This window comes from Lepisma saccharinum, chromosome 10 (genome assembly GCF_977018435.1).
Source record: "Lepisma saccharinum chromosome 10, izLepSacc3.1, whole genome shotgun sequence".
NCBI classification, from domain to species: domain Eukaryota; kingdom Metazoa; phylum Arthropoda; class Insecta; order Zygentoma; family Lepismatidae; genus Lepisma; species Lepisma saccharinum.
This window is the reverse complement of record NC_139238.1, coordinates 41221869-41245970: the sequence shown is the minus strand read 5'-3', so window position 1 is coordinate 41245970 and position 24102 is coordinate 41221869. Positions and strand designations below refer to the sequence as shown.

The following is a 24102-nucleotide window of genomic DNA, read 5'->3' as shown; positions in this document are numbered from 1 at the left end:
AACCGTAAGAACTCTTAATAGGTATATATAACTACCAAATATTAATTTTTGAACCAAATTTTAATTTCTTTCCATCATTTTCACAATTATTGATAAATTATTGTAATACTATACTTGTGCTGTTAGCAAAAGTTACTCTTTGATATGAAAAAATGAATTACGTATGGATAATTTGCTGCACAATATCAGGATGGCTACTCACTTGGAATTCATTCGATTCCAGGAATTATATGTGAAATATTGGTTCTGAGAATTATACGTGAATTATTTGGTCTAGGAATTATGCATGCATTTTGGTAAACATGAAAAAAAGGTACAAGCAGATGTTTTCTTTATTCCAATTTTTTTCTCCGTAGACCTGAAAAATTGCAACTTCTATTAATCTAAATCCCATTAAATTTATACATATTTATAAATGGACAAGTTTCTCTCAGTATAGCTTTTATTTTTATCGAGGAAGAAAAAGAAAGTTGCATGGAAAATAAGACAGATTTTTCTCAATCCGTTTACTTCGTTAGTGTATTTTGCAGCCAATCTATCTGGCAGATGTAAGATTATGTGCAAAATAAGATCTTGAAGTTGTTTAGATACATTTTTAGGTAGTTTGGAATCTCATAGACCCTTTATATTGTTAATACATTTGTGTGGGAGAGTGGTGAGAGTCTGTAATACGTAAGGTTGGAATAGAGAAAACATCTGCTTGTACCCTTGAATTTTTTGGAAGTTCACCTTCATAACCAGGAATTATACATGAATTTTATCATGATCCTAGTGACCACCCTGAATCTTTTTTCATCTTATCCACAGTCAAACTTCACCTTTTGTCTGTGAGAATAATTTTCCATGCTGAAAATTATCTTTCAACAGAAACATAGTCAGTGGTGCAAATTTGAATGCTGAAACTTTACTTCGCAAGGCGTGAATGCCACAAAAGGACAGAACTGACGCAAAAGTGAGCAAGACCTGCACAGATCAGATGTTTGCACTTTGACTGTGCAGGCAGTAGCGTCGATTGGGTGCCAAAACTGGGGAATGAGGTGGAAGGGGGGAGTGCAAGGACAGTTTAGTTTCTCCTAGTAGACAAATCTTAGCATTAAGTCCATAATGCTGGGGCAAAAAGTAGGGGGAAAATGCCCCTCTAATCGGCACTGTGTGCAGGTTACAGTGGCATCAAACATTTTTTTTTATTTAGAGCTTTGAAAAACATCATAGACTTGGAATGATGGAAATTGACAGAAAACATGTTTCAAACACATCAGTCATTGAATTGTTTCATCATCAACACAAGGAAATGCCTCTCTGAGATAAAGAAATCGTGTAAAAACATAAAAAAATGTTTAATTTAGACACATATACCAAAAAGGTTTAATTTAGGCATATAAACTGAAAATAGGTTCTAACAAGCAAAATAGGTTGTTTTAGGCACTATTAAACTTAGTCAGTTGTTGTGTTTTATAATGAAACATTGATGGAACGTGTTATTTCTTATAACATATTGTGATGTGCGTATTACTCACTTTGGACTTTTCTTTTATGAGGTTTTAGATTGTGATATGCGCAGTTTAAGATTTGTGTGTGACAGAAAGACAATTTTTATAGCTACAATGCGGGTTCTTCAGTAAGTGTTTTTTACCATAACCTTTAACCTGTATCCTCAACTAACACTTTTTTTTAACATGACACCATGTTTGGTGCCTAAGAAATATGCATTAACGTGAAGAAGGAGGCAGTCTTGACCTCTGAAACGTTGTTTTGAATGACAAATCACACTCACACACGTAAGTAATTGATCTTAGATCTTTTTTTAAAGTTCTTCGTTATTTCTTATTTACCTGCAAAGAAAAAAAATAGGTTAAAAATCTAAAATCCGAGGTCTACTTATTACTGCATGAAACTGAAATATTATTATGCAGCTTGACATTTATATTTTTTGACTGACTAAATGGCAACTAGCTATGTATTGCTTCCTTTATTTATTTATTTGGTCTAGGAATTAATTCGTGCACCTGGACAAGAGATGGCGTAACGAGCGTATCGTCCCACAGTTCCGTGTATCCACACATGCGTTGAAAACTCCTGTCAGCGCACATCGTTCGTAGTATAGGGCAGTTGATTGACACGTCAACAACTGCATTTTGTAGTCAACTGAACATGATGCAGTTCGTGCCAGATGAAGTGTTTTTGCGGGGTGTTCTGCTTCATTACTTTAACATGCAGAAAAGTGCTACCGAAAGTCATCGTATTTTGGTGGAAGTGTATGGTGACCATGCGCTAGCTGAGCGAACGTGTCAGAAGTGGTTTGCACGGTTTAGAAGTGGTGATTTTGACCTGGAAGACCAAGAGCGACCTGGACAGCCAAAAAAATTTGAAGACGAAGAATTGAGAGCATTGCTCAATCAGGATTCGTGTCAAACGCAGGAAGAACTTGCAGAAGCATTAGGCGTTGATCAAACAACAGTTTCCAAACGCCTCAAAGCCATGGGAATGATTCAAAAGATGTCACATTGGGTTCCACATGAATTGAAAGACAGAGACGTTGAAAGACGAAAAACCATTTGCAAATTGCTGCTTCAAAGACAGAAAAGAAAGGGGTTTTTGCATCACATTGTTACTGGCGATGAGAAGTGGATCCATTACGAGAACCCGAAACGAAAAAAGGCCTGGGTGAAGCCAGGTGAACCAGGTCCATCACAACCGAAACGAGATATTCACTGTGCAAAGGTTATGCTGTGCATATGGTGGGATATGAAAGGTGTGGTGTACTATGAGCTGCTGCAACCGGGTGAAACTATTAATGGAGAACGTTATCGACGACAATTAATGCGTTTGAAGCAAGCTCTGGCCAGGAAACGACCAGAATGGGAGAACACACATGATAAACTTATTTTTCAACATGATAACGCTCGCCCACATGTCGCAAAACTGGTCAAAACCTATTTTGAAAATGTCGGATGGGAAGTTTTACCCCACCCGCCGTATTCACCAGACGTTGCTCCTTCGTACTACTACTTGTTTCATTGCATGAATAACGATTTGATTGGACAGCGGTTCACTTCTTCAGAAGATATCGAAAAATGGGTCTCTGACTGGATCGCTTCAAAGGATGAGGACTTCTTTCGCCACGGAATCCGTAACTTGCCTGACAGATGGGCGAAAGTGGTGGCTCGCGATGGACAATATTTTTATTAAGGTATTTATGTATTTTGTGTTTGAACTACAGCTTCAATGTGTGCGTAACAACCACACAAATTACTTCCTAGACCAAATATTATTTTATTTTTTTACTAACTTGCACTATTTGTTTATGCATAACAAACTTCTATATCCAGTCAAAAGGTCTAGACCAGTGGTTCCCAAAGTGTGTGTTGTAGTGCCCTGGGGTGCTGTGGACGGCTTTCAGGGGCACCACGAAATGTTCTAATATTTTCACTGTAATGACACTTATTCCAATGTATGTGTGTATTTAGTACTTTTTATGTGTAAAATGTTTCTGAAGTTGAAATGTATGTTTATTTTTTTAACGTAAGACAAAGAACCTAACCACCCTAACAGAGCATTGCTAGTAGGGTGCTGCATTGAGGCCTTTTTGCTCGATCGTCTAATAGTTCGCACGGATGATGCTAGATGGTTTACGGAATGGACAGTTTCTTTGCTTGAGCGAATAATGCTCGAACATTCACACGATCGGTATACACTCGAATCCCAGTAGTTCACGTGTAACCATAATTTTTCTGTAGTAGTGGGCCTTCAAATATGGATCGTGAAGTGAAAGATGCAGTGAAATTGAAACTGAAGTGAACATAGTAATCATCTCTAGAATAGGAATAAACATTCAAAATCCAGTGCATAAGTTGTCCTCCCCCGAACTACACTGTGTTGTTAAAATGAAGCACCAGACATAGACTGGGACGCGATGCATTATGTGATACTTACCTGGGACACAAGTATTCTCATTTTATTTAATATATTTAATTTCATTCTTTTATTTTATATTATTATTTTTTACTACTATTTTTCATTATTTTTTAATATTTATGAAATGTATATCACAATTGATATTTTTCTGTTAAATGCAATCAACTTTATAGATTTTCTGGAAAATATGTGCACAGGTAAAGATTTTATTTTGCTTCTGGTCGTCAGAATTCACGGGGTATATGTTAAACTTTCAAATGTTGCCACTCCTGGGTGAACCTCCTCTAACGGAACAATGCATTCCATCGCCCTCAGCCCCTGCTGCAGTGGCAAACGGGGGGACAGACCTTTGCTTTCTTCCAAGAAAATCGCCCCCGGCCAATGCGACCACTGCTGCCTCCCCCCACCCCCCCTCCTCTTTCACTATCGCACATGTAAACATTCGCTCCCTGATGCGCAAACTGGACGAAGTACGTCACACCGTAAAGGAAATGAACGTGGACGCCCTTTTAGTTACCGAAACGTGGCTCAAAGGACACATTGATGACAAAACCATAAATATCCCGGGGTTTTCAGTTTTGCGGAAAGACAGAAAACACAAAAATGCAGGCGGGCTTTTATTATATGTACGCTCTGAACTGCAAGCTGAAGAGATTTCATATATTTCGGAAGAACAAACAAATATTGAACATATAATAGTAAAAATTCGTTTAAAGAAAGAAACCGTTGGGATCTGTGGGATTTATAGACCCGGAGATATACCCTATTCTAAGCTATCAATCCTAGAAGATATTATATCAGATATTAACCATAAAGTCCATCATCTTGTGGTATTAGGCGACTTTAATGTAGATTTCTTGAAACCAAACGAACCCGACACTTCCTATCTTCAATCACTTGTTAATCAGTTTAACCTCACTCAAATCTTAACCGAACCAACGCGAATTACCGCCACTACTAGAATGCTCATTGATCCAATATTTGTAAATAATGTAAGTGATATTATCAATTCTGGTGTTACGGTACCAGTCAGTAATTCTGATCACTCTTTAGCGTATCTCTCTTTAAGTTACGGGAAACCACAAAGTAAGGGCAAGATGATCACGTACAGTGCGATAGTGAAGGATGCTCTGAAGGAAGATCTAGAGAGCATCGACTGGAATCCTTTGATGCACTACGAAAACATTGACGACAAGGTGTGTTTCTTTACGGAGAAATTGATTAAAGTGTTTTGTAAACACGCCCCTCTGAAAACAGTTCGTGCAACAAAACGAAAAGTACCCTGGATTACAGATAATGTTAAATTAATTATGAGGTTACGCGACAACATGCTGTTAAAATTTAAACGAACAAATAATCCTGACCGTTGAAATGAATATAAGAGATTGCGTAACTTCGCTACTTCAGTCGTAAGACAAGAAAAAAAGGCATATTTTGAATACATCATTAATTCATCCAACGATTCGAAACACATTTGGCAACACCTGCGAAGCTTGGGATATGGCAGGAAAAACAAAATGGAGAGCCTTCCACCCGCACTAAATGACGCAAACGCACTGAACAGCCATTTCGTCAACGTATCCTCCAAAATGGAAATTAATGAAGAGCTAGTCTCGCAGCAATGTGAGAAATGTTACGCCAGCAGTTTCGACCACGGTGCAGAGGCATTCAGTTTCTGCGAGGTGGATGGTTCTCGCGTCAGGAAAGCGATATACGAAATCCAATCAAATGCATCTGGATCCGATGACATATCAATAAAAATGTTAAAGCTCTCTCTTCATCATATCCTCTCACCGCTCACGCACATAATCAACTACTCACTCTCCACGGGCAGTTTCCCTGATTCTTGGAAGGAGGCAACGGTAATTCCCATTCCCTAAAAAACAGAACCCGGTTTCTGTGAATGACTTGCGGCCCATCAGCATTCTGCCGGTGCTTTCAAAAATCATCGAAAAAATTGCAAATGATCAAATTCGAAAGCATATTGACAAACTTCATATCCTTCCCTTGCAGCAATCCGGTTTTCGCCCTCACCATAGCACACAAACGGCGCTCTTAAAAGTAACCGACGACATTTTTAAATCCATGGATCAATCTAACGTAACGCTACTGGTGTTGCTCGACATTAGCAAGGCCTTTGACACTATACCGCATAAGCTCCTTCTGGCTAAGCTTCATTATTATAAATTCTCGCCGACTGCACTTAAATGGTTCGAAACTTATCTTAGCGGGAGAAAACAGCGGGTTAAGACAGGGGAGCTATCTTTTCCACTTCACGTACGAGCTGGGGTGCCTCAGGGCTCGATCCTTGGTCCGCTGCTATTCACGCTCTCGGCCGCTGATTTAGTCAAGTCTGTGAAAATATGCAACGTTCACTGTTATGCTGACGACACTCAATTGTATATATCCACACGCATATCAAAATTGCAGGACGCGGTCGCACTTTTAAACCAAGATTTGAAGAACATAGGCGATTGGTGCGCTTCAAATGGGTTAGTAATAAATTCAAACAAATCAATATTTACAATTATCGGAACAGGCAGTCTCTTGAAACATATTAACATCAATGAATGCGAAATAATTCTTCACACACAGCGTATTAAATTTTCTGAAACAGTAAAAACCTAGGACTGATCATGAACCAGCGGCTCGATTGGTCTGAGCAGGTGATACAACAATGTGGCATGGCGTATTCGATATTAAAAAGCCTCTATCTTCTGGTAGACTTTCTCTCTCCTAAGATAAAATTAAACCTAGTGCAGTCTCTTATCTTCCCCCTATTTGACTATTGTGATGTCGTTTACGGGCTAAGAATAACAAAAAAGCTTGCAATAAAAATACAGAAAGTTCAAAACGCATGCATTAGATATGTATATAGAACAAAAAAGTGTGAGCACATTCTCCCTGTGCTTAATGAGCACGGAATCCTCTCCATGGCACGACGGAGAAAACTGCACTTGTTTTGTACACTGCACAACATAATTAATAGCAAAAGCCCAAACTACCTCTTTTCGAAATTAAACTTCAGAAGCAAAATTCACTCGCATTCAACCAGAAACGCTGCCAGTTTCAGCTTACCTCGTTGCAGAACTTCAGCTTATCAGGCCTCTTTCAGTTACGCAGCACCCAAAGCCTGGAATGCACTACCAAATCTAACCAAAAATCAAAACTTCAGACGTTTTCGCGATATGCTCTGTGAATCACTGATCAACGATCAGAAGCAGGGTAAATCAACTTATGAATAATGATAAATACTGCGAGTTGCCAGAATTTTTTTTTCTCCTTACTATCAACTTTCTCGACTTCAGTTACTTTATTACCTAATTCACTGCCAATATTGTTCCAATGTATATGATTTTATTCCTATTGTATTTTATTGTACTATCTTGATCAATTTCTTTGTAATCTGAATTTCATTTTAATTTTTAGTTTTTATCTGTTCTATTGTATGAGATTTTATTCCATTTGTATTTTATTGTACTTTCTTGTTCATTTTATTTGTAATCTTGAATTTTATTTTATTTTAATTTTAATATGTACTTTTTGGGGTTAGGTGGTAGACCAGCAACAGCTGAACCTTGCCCAACAATGAAGTCAATTCAATTCAATTCAATCTCCATGTTAAAATGTAATTTAGTCTATCTTACCAATACATAGCAATATATGAAAATAAGTAGATGATTATGGAACTATCAGGATGAATTTTTACACATATTGTGACATTCTGCTCGCATGTTTAATTGGACCCTAGAAGTTTTCCGATAAGAAGAAATATAATTGTAGAACTCACAAAATTTACTGGTTGAGGTATGCACACCAAGGTTATGGTGTACCTCAGGGTCCTTAACGAACCTCCTTGTTAAGCAATTCAAAAATAGATCAAATAAGCTTTGTATGAATATCTTTCACAGACATAAGACACATTAGAAACATTTACGCTGATTATGTACGCCACTAGTGACCAGCGTACCAACACCACTTATATTTAAGATCTAAAATTCCATGCACAATTTAAATAAGACTATCTTGTTTATTTTACAACATCTGCACTAATACTTAATTCTTTGGTGTACATTCGCAACAATGTTTTGTCCTGCGAAACTAGTATTTTAATCAAATTACAATTCAGTTGGTCTACAACCATCTTAAATAACCAATTTATAAACTTTGGTACAATTTTACGTGCATTCTTTTTACTGCCCTAATTAGCCTGATTTTCAAAATGCTCATTTACATTTTTTTTATTTGGTTCGCTCAAGTACCCAAATGAAGGAAGGGGGGTGATAATGAAAAGTTTATCGTAAATTTTACTTGCTTTCACGTACCTTACAAATGTCAGCAATAGTTCGTGATCATTTTCCTTGGTACCTGCACAAACGAATAAAGTAACCGTGGTTTTTTTCAAAGTTACTGTGAGGCAACCACCAGTTTAGTATTTCTTTTTCAATAATAATATACATATTATTTTTTTTGTATGTGTTTCATGTGTAGTTTGCACTCTTCTCTGGAGTATAAGTGATCTATTCAAGGAGGACTCTGGCGAGAAGGTGCGGGTAGAAATTTTGTATTTTAATTATATATATAGAGATTTTCTTGGGTTTATATTAAATATTGATCTATTCCTATTCTCCTGGGGTATTTGGGTTATAGTTAGGGATTAATTAAGGTCCAGTACTACCAGTGTACCTTCATATACGGTCCATGACAGATTACGGGCAGCTAGATGTGGAATTTTTACATGTAGTGTAACAAAATATGCAAGAGGGCAGCACCTCGTGTGACCCCCTCTGCTGGCCAGTTCAAGAACCACCCCAGGAGGGAGAAGGGGGAAGTTTTTTTAATGTTTTTTTTTCTCTCTTCGAGGAGAGAGGCTACAAAAGGACAACAAAGAAATGGTATGGCGGAGTAGAAGGACATAGTAAAACAGCCTGTAGAGAGTCTGCGAGTGTGCATTGTGCAAATAGTGCGGATAAGAATTTTTCTTCATGTGCGAAATTGAACTAAAGACCAGAAAACGAGTGGAATATATATATATAAGTGCGGGAGAAAGAAGCCGCCAAAGGAAAGTGTGTCTGGACTAGGTTAGAAGGAATATGCAGGTGAGAGTGCAGTGAATAAGGGCCCCAACAGAAGGTGCCAGGACTTAGTTAGTGTGTGTGCATGGGATAAGTAAAACAAATAGTAAAGGCCTTTAATAACTAAGACCGAACTGTAAATATAACAAGAAGCAAAAGTATATAACCTATAATGTTCACAATCATTTAATCATCTTTTTTTTAACAACGCAGAAACAATAAATTCAATATTTGTATAAATATTATTGTACTGGTTGTTTTTTATGAACAAATTATAGTGCTCACTACGGCGAGGTGGGGAAAGGGTTAACACCTACGTAAACTTTCATAAGAGTCTCATGCCATCCCTTTCGCCTCTCCCCGTTGTGCATCACAGTTACAGACACGCTAGTTTTCCTTTCACCGTTCGCGTACTTTTCATTTGACTTCTTACGCGAATGCCTATATTACGCAATATACAATTTAGTTCCAATTTAATCAGTTTGTCGAACGCTCGCACTTTCCACTACGTATAATTTCAAACCCAAAACTACGTTTCACTTTACACCTACCTCAAGTGGTGGGTTATGACGTTGCCACGTCCCCAACTCCTTCTCGTATCGTTGTAAGTTCAAAACCTCGGTGCTTTCCAATGTTCCCTGTATCCATTGGTAATGGGTGAGATTTGGGGTCAGCAAGGTAAGATGAAGGAATCCCTTGGCTTCCTTCAACGTCCTTCAACCTCTGTGTTCTGAAACATCTCAACAAACACTGTGTTTTTAACAACCATACACTACAAGTGAAATAATAAGATAACTGGCATACTAGAAACATGACTAGTCTTTAATTTAACAAGCAGTATCCATCTACTACAAATTGCGTGGGCAATGAATGAAATAGACGTTGTTTGCTGTTCAATAACCTGTCTTGTGAATTTTGCCATCTCCGATGTTGGAAATGGCAAGAAACCCAGCAACTTTATTTTTTAAAGAAATGCTGGTAACTAATCTGTTGAAAAAGAAAGAAAATTTTTCTGGGACGCACAAATACATTGTACTTAACAACAGAACTATGTAGGCAATATGAAGAGAACGTTTTCATTTTCTGATGCAATCCTTGTGTTTTAAGTGAAACCTGTGATCAGAAAGAATTGTTCAATGTATTTTTATGAGTTGCTGGCATCGTGAATGAGTGCAATTGAATGGAAATTTATGTAAAAAGAATTAACATTCAAAAGCAGTCAAAAATGAAATTTAGTAATTATACAAATATCAAAATTGAAAGCATTTTCCATAATTAATGAATGGAAAATACACAGAAAACTGTCAATCCAGTTGGCACAAGTCTTTCTACTGTAGATGATTGTAGACAATTCAAGAAATTTACACTAGTATGCATCATTCTTCAGATTATCTCCTGTGCTATCACCAACAATGTATTTAGACTTGGCTCCAGTTAATGTGATGTCCTTCACCGTGGCCGTGCGGTCCAAAGCATCTGATGTGTCCTTGTTGAAGTCTCCCGGGAGAAGCATAACAACTATTCTCATGAGATTTTGATCAGTGTATGGAACTGGTGGCCACCCACTATCGTGAGGAAATTTGGAAGCTATGATGGATTAGCATAACCCACTTAGGAAAACCTACAATGACTAGTGGTTTGTCATGCTGACCACATGCCACCCTGTAATTACCTGGATGATTGCCTATCTCTGCTGAGGCATGTGGGGGGAGGCTGGCAGTCTGTAGATAGGCCATGTCCCTTGCAGGCTGTTGTGCCACATGTTATTTTATCCAGTATTCAATGTATGCCCATATGGGCAACAGATTTCCAAAATTTCCTGATTTTTTTTACTTCCATTTTTTTAAAAAATATACCCGTATATATAGGATGACTGAGATATGTCCTGGGAAGAATGGTCTGTTGTCATGCTTCCCTGTATTGGATTAGCATCCATAGGGCAAATCTCATAAGTGGATGAACACAAATCCTCTTCAGTAAAATTGATAACACTCTTATTTATACATTATTATCTTTCCTCAAGACGTTTTGAACTATTTTCAATTAATCACTTGCTGACCTCTGTGGCAGAGTGGTTAGCACATTGTGCTACTACGCCAGGGATCTTGGGTTCAAATCCCAGCCTGGGCATGGACGTTTGTTAGTGTCCATTCATCAATTTCATCATATCACTCATCCCCATATTCACGATTAGCCAAAAGTGGCACAAAGGGGAAGTGAAACAACAAATCAATCAATCATTCACATTGAATTATTGTATTGACCAGAGTGACCCACAAATAAGAATGTATGTGTACAATTCCAAATGTCTTCTTTTTTAAACCTTTGTTATTGTGAGGCAGAAAATGGATAAATTTCACTTCCGCTGAGAACTCTGTAATGCTTCACAAAATAAAATTCACTTCATCTCTGTATGACAATTACTTCCACTTTAGTTTTTTTTAATAATTTGTTATTATAATTATTTTTTTGAGCTGCGGTAGCTCAGTTGTTAGGGCATCTGACTACAATGCGAGAGACCCAGTTTTGATCCCTGACGTTGGAGAACCTGGATTTCTTCCACCTGTTCAAGCGGCTCTAACACGTGTCCAACATTGTATAAAGTGAGTACCTAGAGGAAACTCTCGGGGTTAATGGCAGCCAGGGGCATGGTACTGATCACATCATTTGCACCTTCATCCGTGATCAAGAAAGTGTGGGGCCCTAACTCCACACCTTCCCATACACCTTCATGGTATGGTGCAAAGCTCAGGGAAGCACTTTACTTTTTTACTTTTTTTTACATAATTTGTTTGTAACAAAAGTTCTTGTTCTTTTGCAGTTTTGTTTTTAATAAATTGGCTTTCCCTTTATAAAATGATTGATGTAAATAACGTAAGTGGAATTGAGATGTCTTGTTGCTACATATGTTTTGTTCTTTTCCAGGTGATGAAGATTTGAATGCCTATAAATACAATGAAGAAAAAACTCTGTCCTGGTTACAAAAGAAGACTGAGCGAGTGGCTGAAGTCTTGAAGCAGAAGGGTGTTCACGTGACAGGAGGTGCTGTTTCTGCAACCTTTGTCAAGAGTTCGAAACAGGAGGCAGATCATGGTAAGTGGAGGGAGCTCCCCTGGGAGGAGTCATGGATGCTGTAAGGAATTCCAACTATATGTTCCTGAAAAGCACTTATCTTCCTACATTACTCACTATTCAATCCCGGTTTCAGTAAAGCACCTTGTTATTAGATAGGGCCTATCCAATACTCATCCCGATGCTGATACTAACCGATTCCTACCGATACCAATACTGGTAAAATACAGATTTTCACAATATTGGCACAAAATAAATGGGTACTTCGAAATTTTACATAATTTCCAGGAATGTAGGGTGGCATTTTTAAGACCAAAATGCCAGAGAAGTATCAGCTGGTATTGGTGAATTAAATCCCATGTGATGCTTGATACTGATACCCATACATCCGTGTCACAACTTCTTTAGCTGCAGGCACTTGTAAAATGTAATTGTTGAGGCTCCACTGTATTTTTAATTGTGTTTAATTGAGTAGTTCTTATTTACAGTGCAAGGGGCCCTACTATTACTATTAATGTTTGACTTAACCTTTGGCTGCCTCCAAGGCAGATGTTTTCAAATTTTGCTCTCCTTTGGAAGAACCACTATCAAATTCGAAAATCTGAAATATACATCAGCCTAGAATTCCTTCTAAAGCATACATGTGAATGTTCATGTGGTGTGCTTTTGCTGTTATCTAGATATTATTAATTATTTAACAGACTTACATAATCACAAAACTGTTGAATATCTAGATAACAGCGAAAGCAAACTATACAGAAATTGATGTGAATGCTCTAGAAAGAATTCTAAGCTGATGTAATTTTTCAGAATTTCGAATGTGGTAGTGGTTTTTCAGAAGAAGAGGAAAGTTAGAAAACATCTGCCCTGGAGGTGGCCAAAGGTCCAGCCGAGCCTAATCTTGTTGCATGTCATCTGTCTTGGAATCATTAAACCACAATGGAAAACAAAATCCAGGAAAGTCAGTTACAGTTATGAAGCATTTAAGTAAAATGTTAGTAAGAATTAAAATGTTGCTTCTTGTGTTGAATCGTATAAAAACTGGAAAAATGACCCAATATGATATAAATTTAGTAACTACTTACATAAAAATATTGAGATATTTATTAATATTTTCTTTGCTCAATTCAAAATAAGGTGCAATATGCTAATTATCGACTTTTAATATCTTTATATTATTTTTAAAAAGTCATTTCTTCAGTATTGAGCCTGATATTTGTGTTAATCGATAGTTCATTGTTTGAGTGAGTTGTCTTACCCCCAAGATGGTTTTGTTTGTACTGGAGTATAGACAGTTCTAAGGCAGGAAAAATGGGAAAAATACAAGTGTCTCATTCTGCATAGATTATTCTTGCCTGGGGTGTCGGAAACTAGTTGGTTTGTTAGATGGGTGTGGAATGGAATGGAATGCAAAATGGCCTTAAGTGCCAACGCACCCAAATCAATCAATCGATATTGGAATGCTAGAGTTGTGGACGACGACGACGACATGAGTACAGAAATAATGTTAAACTTCGGTGGAATGGGATATGTGCAAAACAGACGGTCTGAATATGTGGAATGTCAAATTTAAAATGGACCTCCCCGATGGCACAGTGGTAGCGCCGTTGCCTTGTAATCAAGGGGTCCCGGGTTCAATACCCGGTGGAGGCACATAGTGGTTCGGATCCCACTTTAAACTGTAGGTCCAGTCCCAATTAGCCTTACTGTGCATAAAGTGGACTTAAAACACCAAATCAAATCAAATCAAAATCAAGTCAAATTTAAACTCTGCACCTTAAATTAAATATATGTACCGTTTAATGTAATTGATTTAGAATTTTTTGATACATAATAATCACACAGACCATTTATATTGTTAATATATTTGTGTGTGCATATGTGTTAATAGTGAGATTCGTAATATGTTGATGTAGATTTAACATCTGCTTGTGTACCCTTGAATTTTTGGAAAGTTCACCTTGAAAACCGGGAATTATACTTGAATTTTATCATGGTCCTAGAGTGGCCACCCTGATAGTGGTTCAGATTTCACTTTGAACTGTAGGTCCAGTCCCGATTAGTCTTTCTGTGCATAAATTGTACTTAGAAAAAACAAATCAAACAAAGTCAATGAATCAATCAATGAAACATGTTTTCTATACTTACATACAAAAACTCAGAATAGTGTCCATTTCCTGAACAGATTCAAGTCTAACGTGAGTCAACACAGGTATGAGCGGAGTGGAAGTGAAAGGAGAAAACTAATTAGTATCCACTTTAGTTCAAGGCTTTAGCACTATCTTTTTTGTTGTTGTAAAAGTACGTGTAAATATTTCAGGTTTTCTAATACTTAATGTTTTCTTTACAGAGGCTTACTTGAGATATGCCCATGGCATTGTATCTGAGTACCTGACTGAGGATTTGAGTGCAAAACTGCTCAAGTACTTAGGGTTTTCTGAGGAGAAGCCCGAGGGGAAGAGAAAGAGCCATCAACTAAGTGAGAGCCAGGCAAAGAAGCCGAAGCAAGAAGACACGGAGGCATCAGATGAGCATCTTAAGAATGGTGTGTTGGACCTTACGAAACCTGAAAAGGTAAGTTTTTTTTTCTCCGTGGTTGTCTTCCAAGAGGCACTTACTGAGAATTTAGTGGGAATTTGAGTCTCAACGAGAGTTTGAATGTGGCATTCTGTGACACTGAGCTACCAGTCCAACCTGCTACATCGAATTAAAAGCAACGTATGAGTGAAGAAAAGTGAATTTTGAAAATAATTGAAACTTCCTGGTAAAGCCAGGAAATATCAAGTGCTTTTGTACTTGTCAGGATTTGGAAGTAGAAATGAATTTGACTTTTTTCTTGAACAAGCTTCTTTATGGGAAACATTTCATATAAAAATATTAGTTCATTTATTTTGAGCAGCATTTAGTAAACTGTAAGAATGCATTTTAATACTTGAAACTTAGCTTGAAAAAAATGTTTTTCCCAAATAACAATCACATGTAAGTAACGGGTGGGTCTAAACTTACAAGTGATGATAAAAAAAATGCACTCTTAGTTAACTTGGCAACGTATTAATAACAAAATGGTATGACACGAAGCGTACAAATTACTTAAATTACTTCCTTGTGTCATCTGATATCCAACAAGGTACAAATGTTGCTAACATTTACATAATACTTCATTCATCTTCATGTGAATGGAATCAATGAACAATACAATTAAAGAACATTACACGTCTTGCTCAAAGTGGGCACCTCCATTACGAATGCAGGCACGCAGGTTTTTACAGACATTTGGTCTCTTAACTCGTGATGTGATGGTGTCCTTGATGTGTTGACCAGCTGTTAAGATCGTCTCCCTGAGCTCTTCTTGCGAGTTTACCGGTGTCCTGTCATGTGGCTCCAAATGTAAAAGTCGCAAGGTGTCAAATGGGGGATCGAGCCTGCCAGGGAATCGGGCTGCTTCGGCCAAGCCATTTCTATGGGTAATTTTCATCCAGCCACTGTCGCACGCCGAGGCAGAAGTATTGATGGGCGTCATCAACAATCATTTGATCGAGCCATTTTTCCTGCCCCAAATCTTAAATGGCATCACTTATGAACATTTTTTGAGGAACGGGATGGCCATGTTGTTGGAGAATGTGCCTCTAGCTACAAGACTTGACATGATTTATCAGCATGGTGACTGCCCAGCTCGATCCCCCGATCGATTTGACGCCTTGCGACTTACATTTGGAGCCACATGACAAGACACCGGTAAACTCGCAAGAAGAGCTCAGGGAGACGATCTTAACAGCTGGTCAACACATCAAGGACACCATCACATCATGAGTTAAGAGACAAATGTTCGTAAAAACCTGTGTACCTGCATTCGTAACGGAGGTGCCCACTTTGAGCAAGACGTGTAATGTTCTTTAATTGTATTGTTCATTGATTCCATTCAAATGAAGATGAATGAAGTATTATTTCTTGTACACAAATGTGAATGTTAGCAACATTTGTACCTTGTTGGATATCAGATGACACAAGGAAGTAATTTAAGTAATTTGTACGCTTCATGTCATACCATTTTTGATATTAATACGTTGCCAAGTAAACTAAGAGTGCATTTTTTTATCATCACTTGTAAGTTTAGACCCACCCGTTACTTACATGTGATTGTTATTTGGGAAAAACTTTTTTTCAACAAACCACTTATTTGTTAGCTATCAGAAAATGCTGAAATAAGTTCCATACAATGAGCAATTTTTTCTCAATTCATTTTTTTATGCGTAAAATTGTCATTTTTTTAAAAAAAATAGAAATTCGATTATCTCGAAAACTACTAATTTTCAGACGGGGTATGATATGGTCAAATTTATTGCAAATTGTCTCTACTTTAACCCCTTTCAGTGAATACATCTAATTACCAGTCACCCTGTATAACTCTCTGATATTTTTGTTTTTTCTGTTTGTTTCAATTTCGTTAATTTTGCTTTTCAAGTAATCTCTTTTTTTACTTCTAAACGTGCTGTTAACTTCTCGCTTTATTCTATTATAATTGCTTAGATTTGTATCATCAGAGTTATTTAACCACCTAAGTCTAGCCTGATTTCTTATTTGTATTAGATTATGACATTCATTATCAAACCATGGCTTACTTTCTCTTGGTTTATGGTATCCTATACTTTCTTTAGCTGCTGATTCTATTGCATTACGTATGTGCTCCCAATTCTTATTTACATCTGTTTCATTTATATTTTCATCATCATTTAAATCCTGCAAAACATTGAATCTATTTGACAGTTTAATTTGGTAATCTTTCTTAATTCTTTCATCATTAAATTTTCCTGTATTAAATTTTAGAACTTTTAGATTTTGTTACTTATGATTTATCACTGCGAGTCTTTCTCTTAATTTAGCAATTAATTAATTAATGTTAAATTAACTGCTATAAATATTGAAGTGAATTGTATTTTTAATCAGGTTGAGTATATTGTTATTCCTGTAAATAATGGGAATCAGTGAATTAGCTCTGCCATAATGGCGAATACTGCCCCTACAGTTAAATGCATAAAATTAATAGCCACTGTAAATCGTATCACTATATTTTGGAATAGGTCTAACAAGTGTGAAAAATAAGTTGTTATAAGTAGGACGACGTTCAAAATCTAAAGAATTGACTAGTTTCTGTTTGTTAGCTCCTCATTCGAGTATCAACAATGGCATGAGTTTTGGAGATGTTCGTTCATTGGTTTCATCATTGTATCTGTTCTTATCATTGTAAATATTCAAGAGGTTAAGGAATCAAAGAGTACACACATTACTGATTATTTAAATGTTAATAATTGGAAAGATGTAAATTGAGCTCCCAGCCCTGGTAGTGTAGGGGTAAAAACTCAATGGCTCCAGGATTTGGTCCCGTTGGAGGCACATTTCATTAAATGGCCCGGATTCCACTACAAGCTGTATCTCTCGTCCTGATTAGCCAATCAACTAAACATTGCAATACGGTGCAAAAATCAGCATGCTTGGGCTTATGCCTACATGTTAATCTACATATATATATAAAAATGGATGTATGTGTGTATGTATGTGTGTATATATGTTTGTTCTGGCATAACTCTCGAACACCTGGAGCGATTTCAACCAAACTTGGAACACGTATCACTTGCAATCTCGAAAGAAATACTGTGGGGGGTAAGACACCCCTGGCACCCCTAGGGATGGGGGTGGGAGGGGGTGACATGTAAGAATAATTGAAAACTACCGATATTAGTGTGGAATCCATAGTTTTCGGGGTTGCTAAGATGAATAGTGACACTCTAATGCTGTTCCACTTCAAGTTCACCACCTATCGGGATGGGGGTTGAGAGGGGGTGAAAATTAAAATGTCAAAAATGACCAAGTTTGTGTGGAATCCATGGTTTTTTGAGTCGCTAAGCTAATTGGTGACATTCACAATGACCAAACTTGGTACACATATGAATTACAATGTGGAAAGAAATACTGTGGGGGTAAGACACCCCTGACACCCCTAGGTGGGGGTGGGAAGAGGGTGACGTAAAAATAATCGAAAACGACTGATATTAGTGTGGAATCCATAGTTTTTGGGGTCGCTAAGAGGAATAGTTACACTCCCAATTCCGTTCAACTCCAAGACACCCCTGGTACCCATAGGGGTGGGGTGGGAAGGGGTGGCATGTAAAATTAATCAAAAACGACTGATATTAGTGTGGAATCAATAGTTTCCGGAGTCTCTAAGATGAATAGTGACACTCCCAGTGCCGTTCAATTCCAAGACACTCCTGGCACCCATAGGGGTTGTGGTGGGAAATGGGTGACATGTAAAACGACCGATATTACTGTGCACAAAGTGGACTTAAAACACCAAATCAAACAATCAATCAATCGAAGTTCACTGTTCTCTCACTATGCAGTGCACAATCTGTATTCTGGTATGCACATACAAAATCAATCATTACAGTGCAAAGAAATTACCGGAGAGAATATGGAGGTGAAGCATAACCCTGACAGATGGAATGTGGCCCTGTCGGAAAAGAACAATTTTCCAAGAAGTTGTCCATACGATCCATCATTTTAGTAGCAAATTTCTGTCGTTGTGGCTTATCATTTGGCTTCAATTGTTGAACAATTTGCACCTTCTAAGGTACAAATGAAGCCAAAAACTTTGCACCGCATGCCTTAATGGTTTTTCATCAGGTGCTTCACCTCCATACTCTTTCCGGTAATTTCTTTGCACTGTAATGATTGATTTGGTCTCTGCATACCAGAATATAGATTGTGCGTGCTGCTGCGGAGTCACCATTGTGCTTTATGCGATTGTGGCATAGTGAGAGAATGGTGAACTTCGAGGTCATGCAATAAAATTCTTTGAGTTTCTCTTTCGTCAAGTACCACTCGCATTCCATTATGTTTCATAACCTTTTATCAATGATGAATTGAAATGTGGGAGGTTTGAACGGAACACGCTGTATTTTAGGACATGAAATCAAGGAAAATGAACACACTTTGTTTCACCTTTTTGCACTTTTCGTGAGATTAACACATTTATCCCCTTTTTACCCACATTTATCCCCTTTTTACCCCCGTCTTTGATGCTTCACCACCTTTTTTCTTCCTTTTCTTTCATATTGTGTTATAAATTGGACAGAGCAATAAATGATTTTCACTCTTCTTGAGCAATTACAGAAAATCCTGTAGTTTCAATTTGTAGAGCAGAACGAGAGGTATAAAATGGTATATATAATCATTACAGCACCAATAGTTCCTAAGATAATGTAGCCAAATCCGCAAGAGAAAACACTTCAACAAAACGTATTCGACACTGAAGAATGTCCTTGAAAGTAGTAATTGAAATGGCAAAAGTTTTAAGAACCGCATCAGGGTTCCCACTGACCTTGAAAAGCTGTCTCCAGTAAAGTTCTTAATTGGATATATTTTGTGTCAAAATATTTCTTAAAATTTTTCTTTCTTTAGTTTCAACAATGTTGCCATTTGATTAACATGCAAAGTTGAAAACTGAGCATTTACTAAAAGTTCCCATGCATATAACACCGTGCCATTAAGGCAACATTTAGGGAATGTAGGAGTATGGCCCCATGCATTCTTGATCTTGGCTATTTTGGAGGTGATGTGAACAGCATCATGCTCTGGCCACCTTTACCCTCCAGGTACCCATTTATTTGAAGCTGAGTGAGCCTTGTGGGGACAAGGCCAGAAAAATTCTGACCTTAGACCATGCACCTTGGGAATCGAAATCAGGTCTCCCACGTAGAAGATGGCCTACTGACTACACCACTGTGGCTCCCCAACATTTATTAAAGTCTATAAAGTTATTTGAAAATACATGGAAAAGTCCAGGAATTTGGATTGGCTAAAGGAGTGGAAGCCTTGCACATGTAAATTACTTATTTTATCTTCTTTTTGTGGAATTGTGGTTATGCATTCAAGAAAGTGTGCATTGCTTGTCTGTATTATGAGTATAGCAGGCTGACAATATGTAGAAAATATGGTGGAATATTGATTTTACGTTTTGCAGGGAACTGAGGCAAGAAAATGTAAAATTTGAGACCATAAAAATTGAATGTATAATGCAGGTAAATGTAAAATTCGGGAATGTAAAATCCACTGTAAATTTTTTAAAATATTTTTGCAGGACGAAAGTTTCATGGGTGCTACTAAGTATTGTGCTCTCCGTGTGTAAAAGTTGTATGGTAGGATGAGAGAGCCATTTAGAACAGAGTTTCTCGAAGGAGCATGGGAGTAAATTTTTAAGTTTGGATAAACTAATTGGAGCATTTTAAAGTCCTGTAAAGTATTTTTGGTGGAATCTTGTTGTAAAAATTAGATATGCATGGTGAGGTGACCCTTCACTCCTGTCCAAAGGACTTTTGTTTAGCATGGAGAGAAAATAATGTATGCCAATATTGTAAGCATTTAAGGGCAGGCTTACAGTTGTAAGTAATTTCGCACATATACAATAAAAATGGGAAGAAAATGTAAAGCAGTAATAATGTCAGAATGACATTCCACATTGTGGCTGTGTGGTCTAAGGCATCAGGCTTTGGACTCGGTCTACAGGACATGCATTGGTTCAAATATCCTGGGGTGAAGCATAACTTTTCTCCTGAGATTTTGGCCAGTGTATGGAACCGATGACCACCCACCATCGTGAGGAAAGTGGGGAGCTATGAAAGAGTAATGTAATGGTTATGGAAAACTACAACAACAACTGGTGGTTCTTCATGTTGACCACACATCACCCCGTAACTGGCTGGAAGGATGCCCACCTCTGCTGAGCATTGTGGGATTGAAGCCGGCAGTCGGCAGGTAGGCCCTGGCCCTCAAGGACTAGTGTACCATGGGTTATATTATGTTAATGTCAGAGTGGCACAACCAGAACTTGGCCACCACTGAAATAATTTTTTGTGTACATTACATATTGGTAAATAACCTACAAATTCAGTATGTCAATACAAGAATCTAAATACAGGGTGATTCAGAAGTAATGGGGTAAAATAAAATTTTATTTACTCTGATATGAAATGACACACCGAAACCATATTGACATGAAATGAAAATAAAATTATCCAAGTTTCTTACCTTATCATTACAAATGCTCAATGTGGGTGCCATTGACAACATGGCAGACATCAAGATGGTACTCAAGTTCTGACTAGACAAGTCCCAGCGTATCCTCAGAAATCGACTTTGCTGCTTCAGAGATGTGTTGCTTTAGTTTGTCAAAGTGTTGTGGCATTGGAGGCAGATACAGTGCCGGTTGGGTTGTTGATGCCGGTCAGGTTCTGGTGCCAGTCTGATGCTGGTCATGTTGCCAGTGCCAGTTGGGTTGACAGTGTTGGTTGGGTTTCCGATGCCAGTCAGGTTGTTGCTGTTGGTCCGGGTGGGTTGTCCTTGTATCCCCCAAAAAAGAAATCGATGCACTGTCACAATAGACCCTTTACGAGCAAATTCCAACACACAAAATGCTTTTCCTTCCTTTGATGTCGCCATCTTGAGAGACTGTGTCACTAGCGCTCCTAACAGCATGGAGCTACATTACCTCACACAAACAAAAACTTATGACCTTGCACCTTCATTTCCTTCCGCTTACTGTTTTTAGTACCGTCACTAGAGGCCTTTCCTTTTGCACCATCACTTCTGAATCACTGTGTATTTAAAAATTTTGTATCAGTATTGCCATGATTGATATAAATGATTTTGCAGAAAATTAGAAAATCATACTTTATTGTCATCAATGATGTGTATATTTCTTTACCTTCAGGCACCTAAACCTTCAATATCAGCAAAGGAAAAGGCAAGAGTCAAGGCAGCTGCTGGATCAAAGAGTATTTCGTCTTTTTTCAAGAAGAAATAACAATGTTCCTGTGTGGGATATGTTGGGACATGATTTAAATCTGGTGGACATGTGTCACAATATAGAATAGTACCTCGTATTTCCTGTTGAAATAGGCTAGCAAACAACTGCAGACTGTTACAGATTTTTTGTGTTGTTGATTTTTTTCCAAGTAAGCATGTAAGGTGGTGAAACATTCAATCGTAAGATTTGATGTCTATTTTTCGTGTCGATGACAATGAAATTTTTTGTTGCATTTTTTGGGGGTTGCATTTTTTCTGCTGATCAAGATTTTTGGTGAATGTGGTTGTGAGTGTGAGTGCGTGCCGTTAGAGTATGTCTTATTCTGGTATAGTGTGAGTACCAGGTGAAAGAGAACAAAAGTTACTGCAGTATTAAGCAATATTTGTTTTGGTCGTTGGCTACTGTCTGCTTATGTGGAGTTATTTTAGTATTTATTTTCATGAAGAGTTCACTGAATGTTCTTCTGTCTCAGCACGACTTTTACCTCTAATCGCTGCACTCATAATTAAAATCTGAAATATTAGATGTTTGTAACACAATCCTGATGAGTAGACGTCTTACATATTTCCCTCAATATTGCATCTCATTTTTTATAATTTGCGCTTTAGTGCAAGAAATTCATCATTTTTACATTAATTCTCCACATGTAAATTTCTACAATGAATAAAGTGTTGCAAAGTTTAGACAAAAGTTGTAACTTTTATAGCAAAATAAGTTTTAGGTTTACGTCTGTGAGAAACTAAGAAATATCTTTGATTTAGCTATGAACTTCATCACACTTTAAACACAATTATATTTGAACTTTTTTATTTCCACAATAAAATTTGCCTCTTATTGTAACTTAGTTTGCAGTTCTGCAGTTGATGGGTTCGACATATCATCATTAAATATTGCTCACAGCACTTTTTACATGTATTATCATTATTTACCACAAGAATTACAGTGATCCTCGAAGTTACTCTTATTTCTCAAACAATGATGTTGCTAATCCCTCCACATTTTCTTTGTAAAAAAATTTTCTTCTCTCTGTAACTACATTAGTGTATGTTGAACTGAAGAGTGATATTTACCTCCCCCCCCTTTATTCATTAATGTGCAAGAAGAAATAAAATGGCGTTGATGTGATAATGTGTATTACTTTCAGTTTTATAACCAAAAGATTGTCTCCTTATTTCGAGCACATTCATTTGGATTTCACACCATACCAACATGTATTGCGTGTCATTTGAGGATTTCTTCAATTTAATGCATACTGTTGTTCTTCATTCATTTCATCGATTCACCATTGATCCTCATTGTTTCAATCTAGGAATGCAGATGTAATAATGAATGCAAAATACGAAATTTGTTTTAGTATGAGAAACATCTTTATTTCTTTTATTGGATAAGATCTTATTAACCTTATAGCCTAACTATTGAACCGAAGTCTTTTCTCTTAATACCCGAACAGGGGTTCAGATTCCACTTTAAATTGAACCAAACAAGGCAGAACAAACTATTCCTTTAAAAGTCTTGAAATCATATTAGTTATGTAATCTCTATTTTAGTCTTCTCCAAATTCTCAACATGTTTTTACTTAGTTTTAAATTTCTTGTGTTCATTTTACATCACAGTGTTTCCATGAGTATTGAAGGTACACAAAATATTTTGTGGCCAAGTTTGTAATAAGTCCACTGTTTCTTAGATAGGTTAAACAGGGACTTGATCAACAACATGCGTTTTTAGTTCTGCTGAGAATCGAACCTGAGACCCTTTGATTACAAAGAAAAAATGTTAGATATGTTTCCCGTAATTGATAGTGTGATGATGTGAAGTTTAATTTTTGAGGAAGCATATTATTTGTTTCTGCTAACAGTATTATGCTGTGTAAAAGGAAGTGTAATTTGTTAAATTTTAAAATTGCATTCTCGCACTTCACATAGAAGCAGCAGCTGATGTAGAAACCAACAAAAGAATGCGATATATACTGCAGTTTCTAGAAATCTCACAAAGAGTATTTGAAAATTAGTATTTTTGTGATGTATGATTTTTGTGGAAGCAAAAACTAATATTAAAAAAAATAAAACTTACTGTGTATCCACACGGAAGACAAGGAAGTGCAAAAAGACAAATTGTGCTGCTATCAACATTATCATTTGGGAGATTTTTACCAGCATTATATGTTATTCACCAAGGTGC

The 24102-nt window shown here is 37.2% G+C and overlaps 1 protein-coding gene across 1 annotated transcript in view; it reads left to right on the top strand.

The window, feature by feature from the left end:
- Positions 1-23671, top strand: part of LOC145993880 (ribonuclease H2 subunit B) — a 48061-nt gene extending 24390 nt beyond the window's left edge. Inside the window, exons 5-7 of the mRNA XM_083129752.1 lie at positions 11916-12083; positions 14413-14636; positions 21829-23671. Of these exons, the coding sequence (XP_082985878.1) occupies positions 11916-12083; positions 14413-14636; positions 21829-21921 (485 nt within the window). The 3' untranslated portion in view covers positions 21922-23671. The remainder of the gene's footprint in view (positions 1-11915; positions 12084-14412; positions 14637-21828) is intronic.
- The last annotated feature ends 431 nt before the right edge of the window (positions 23672-24102 follow it).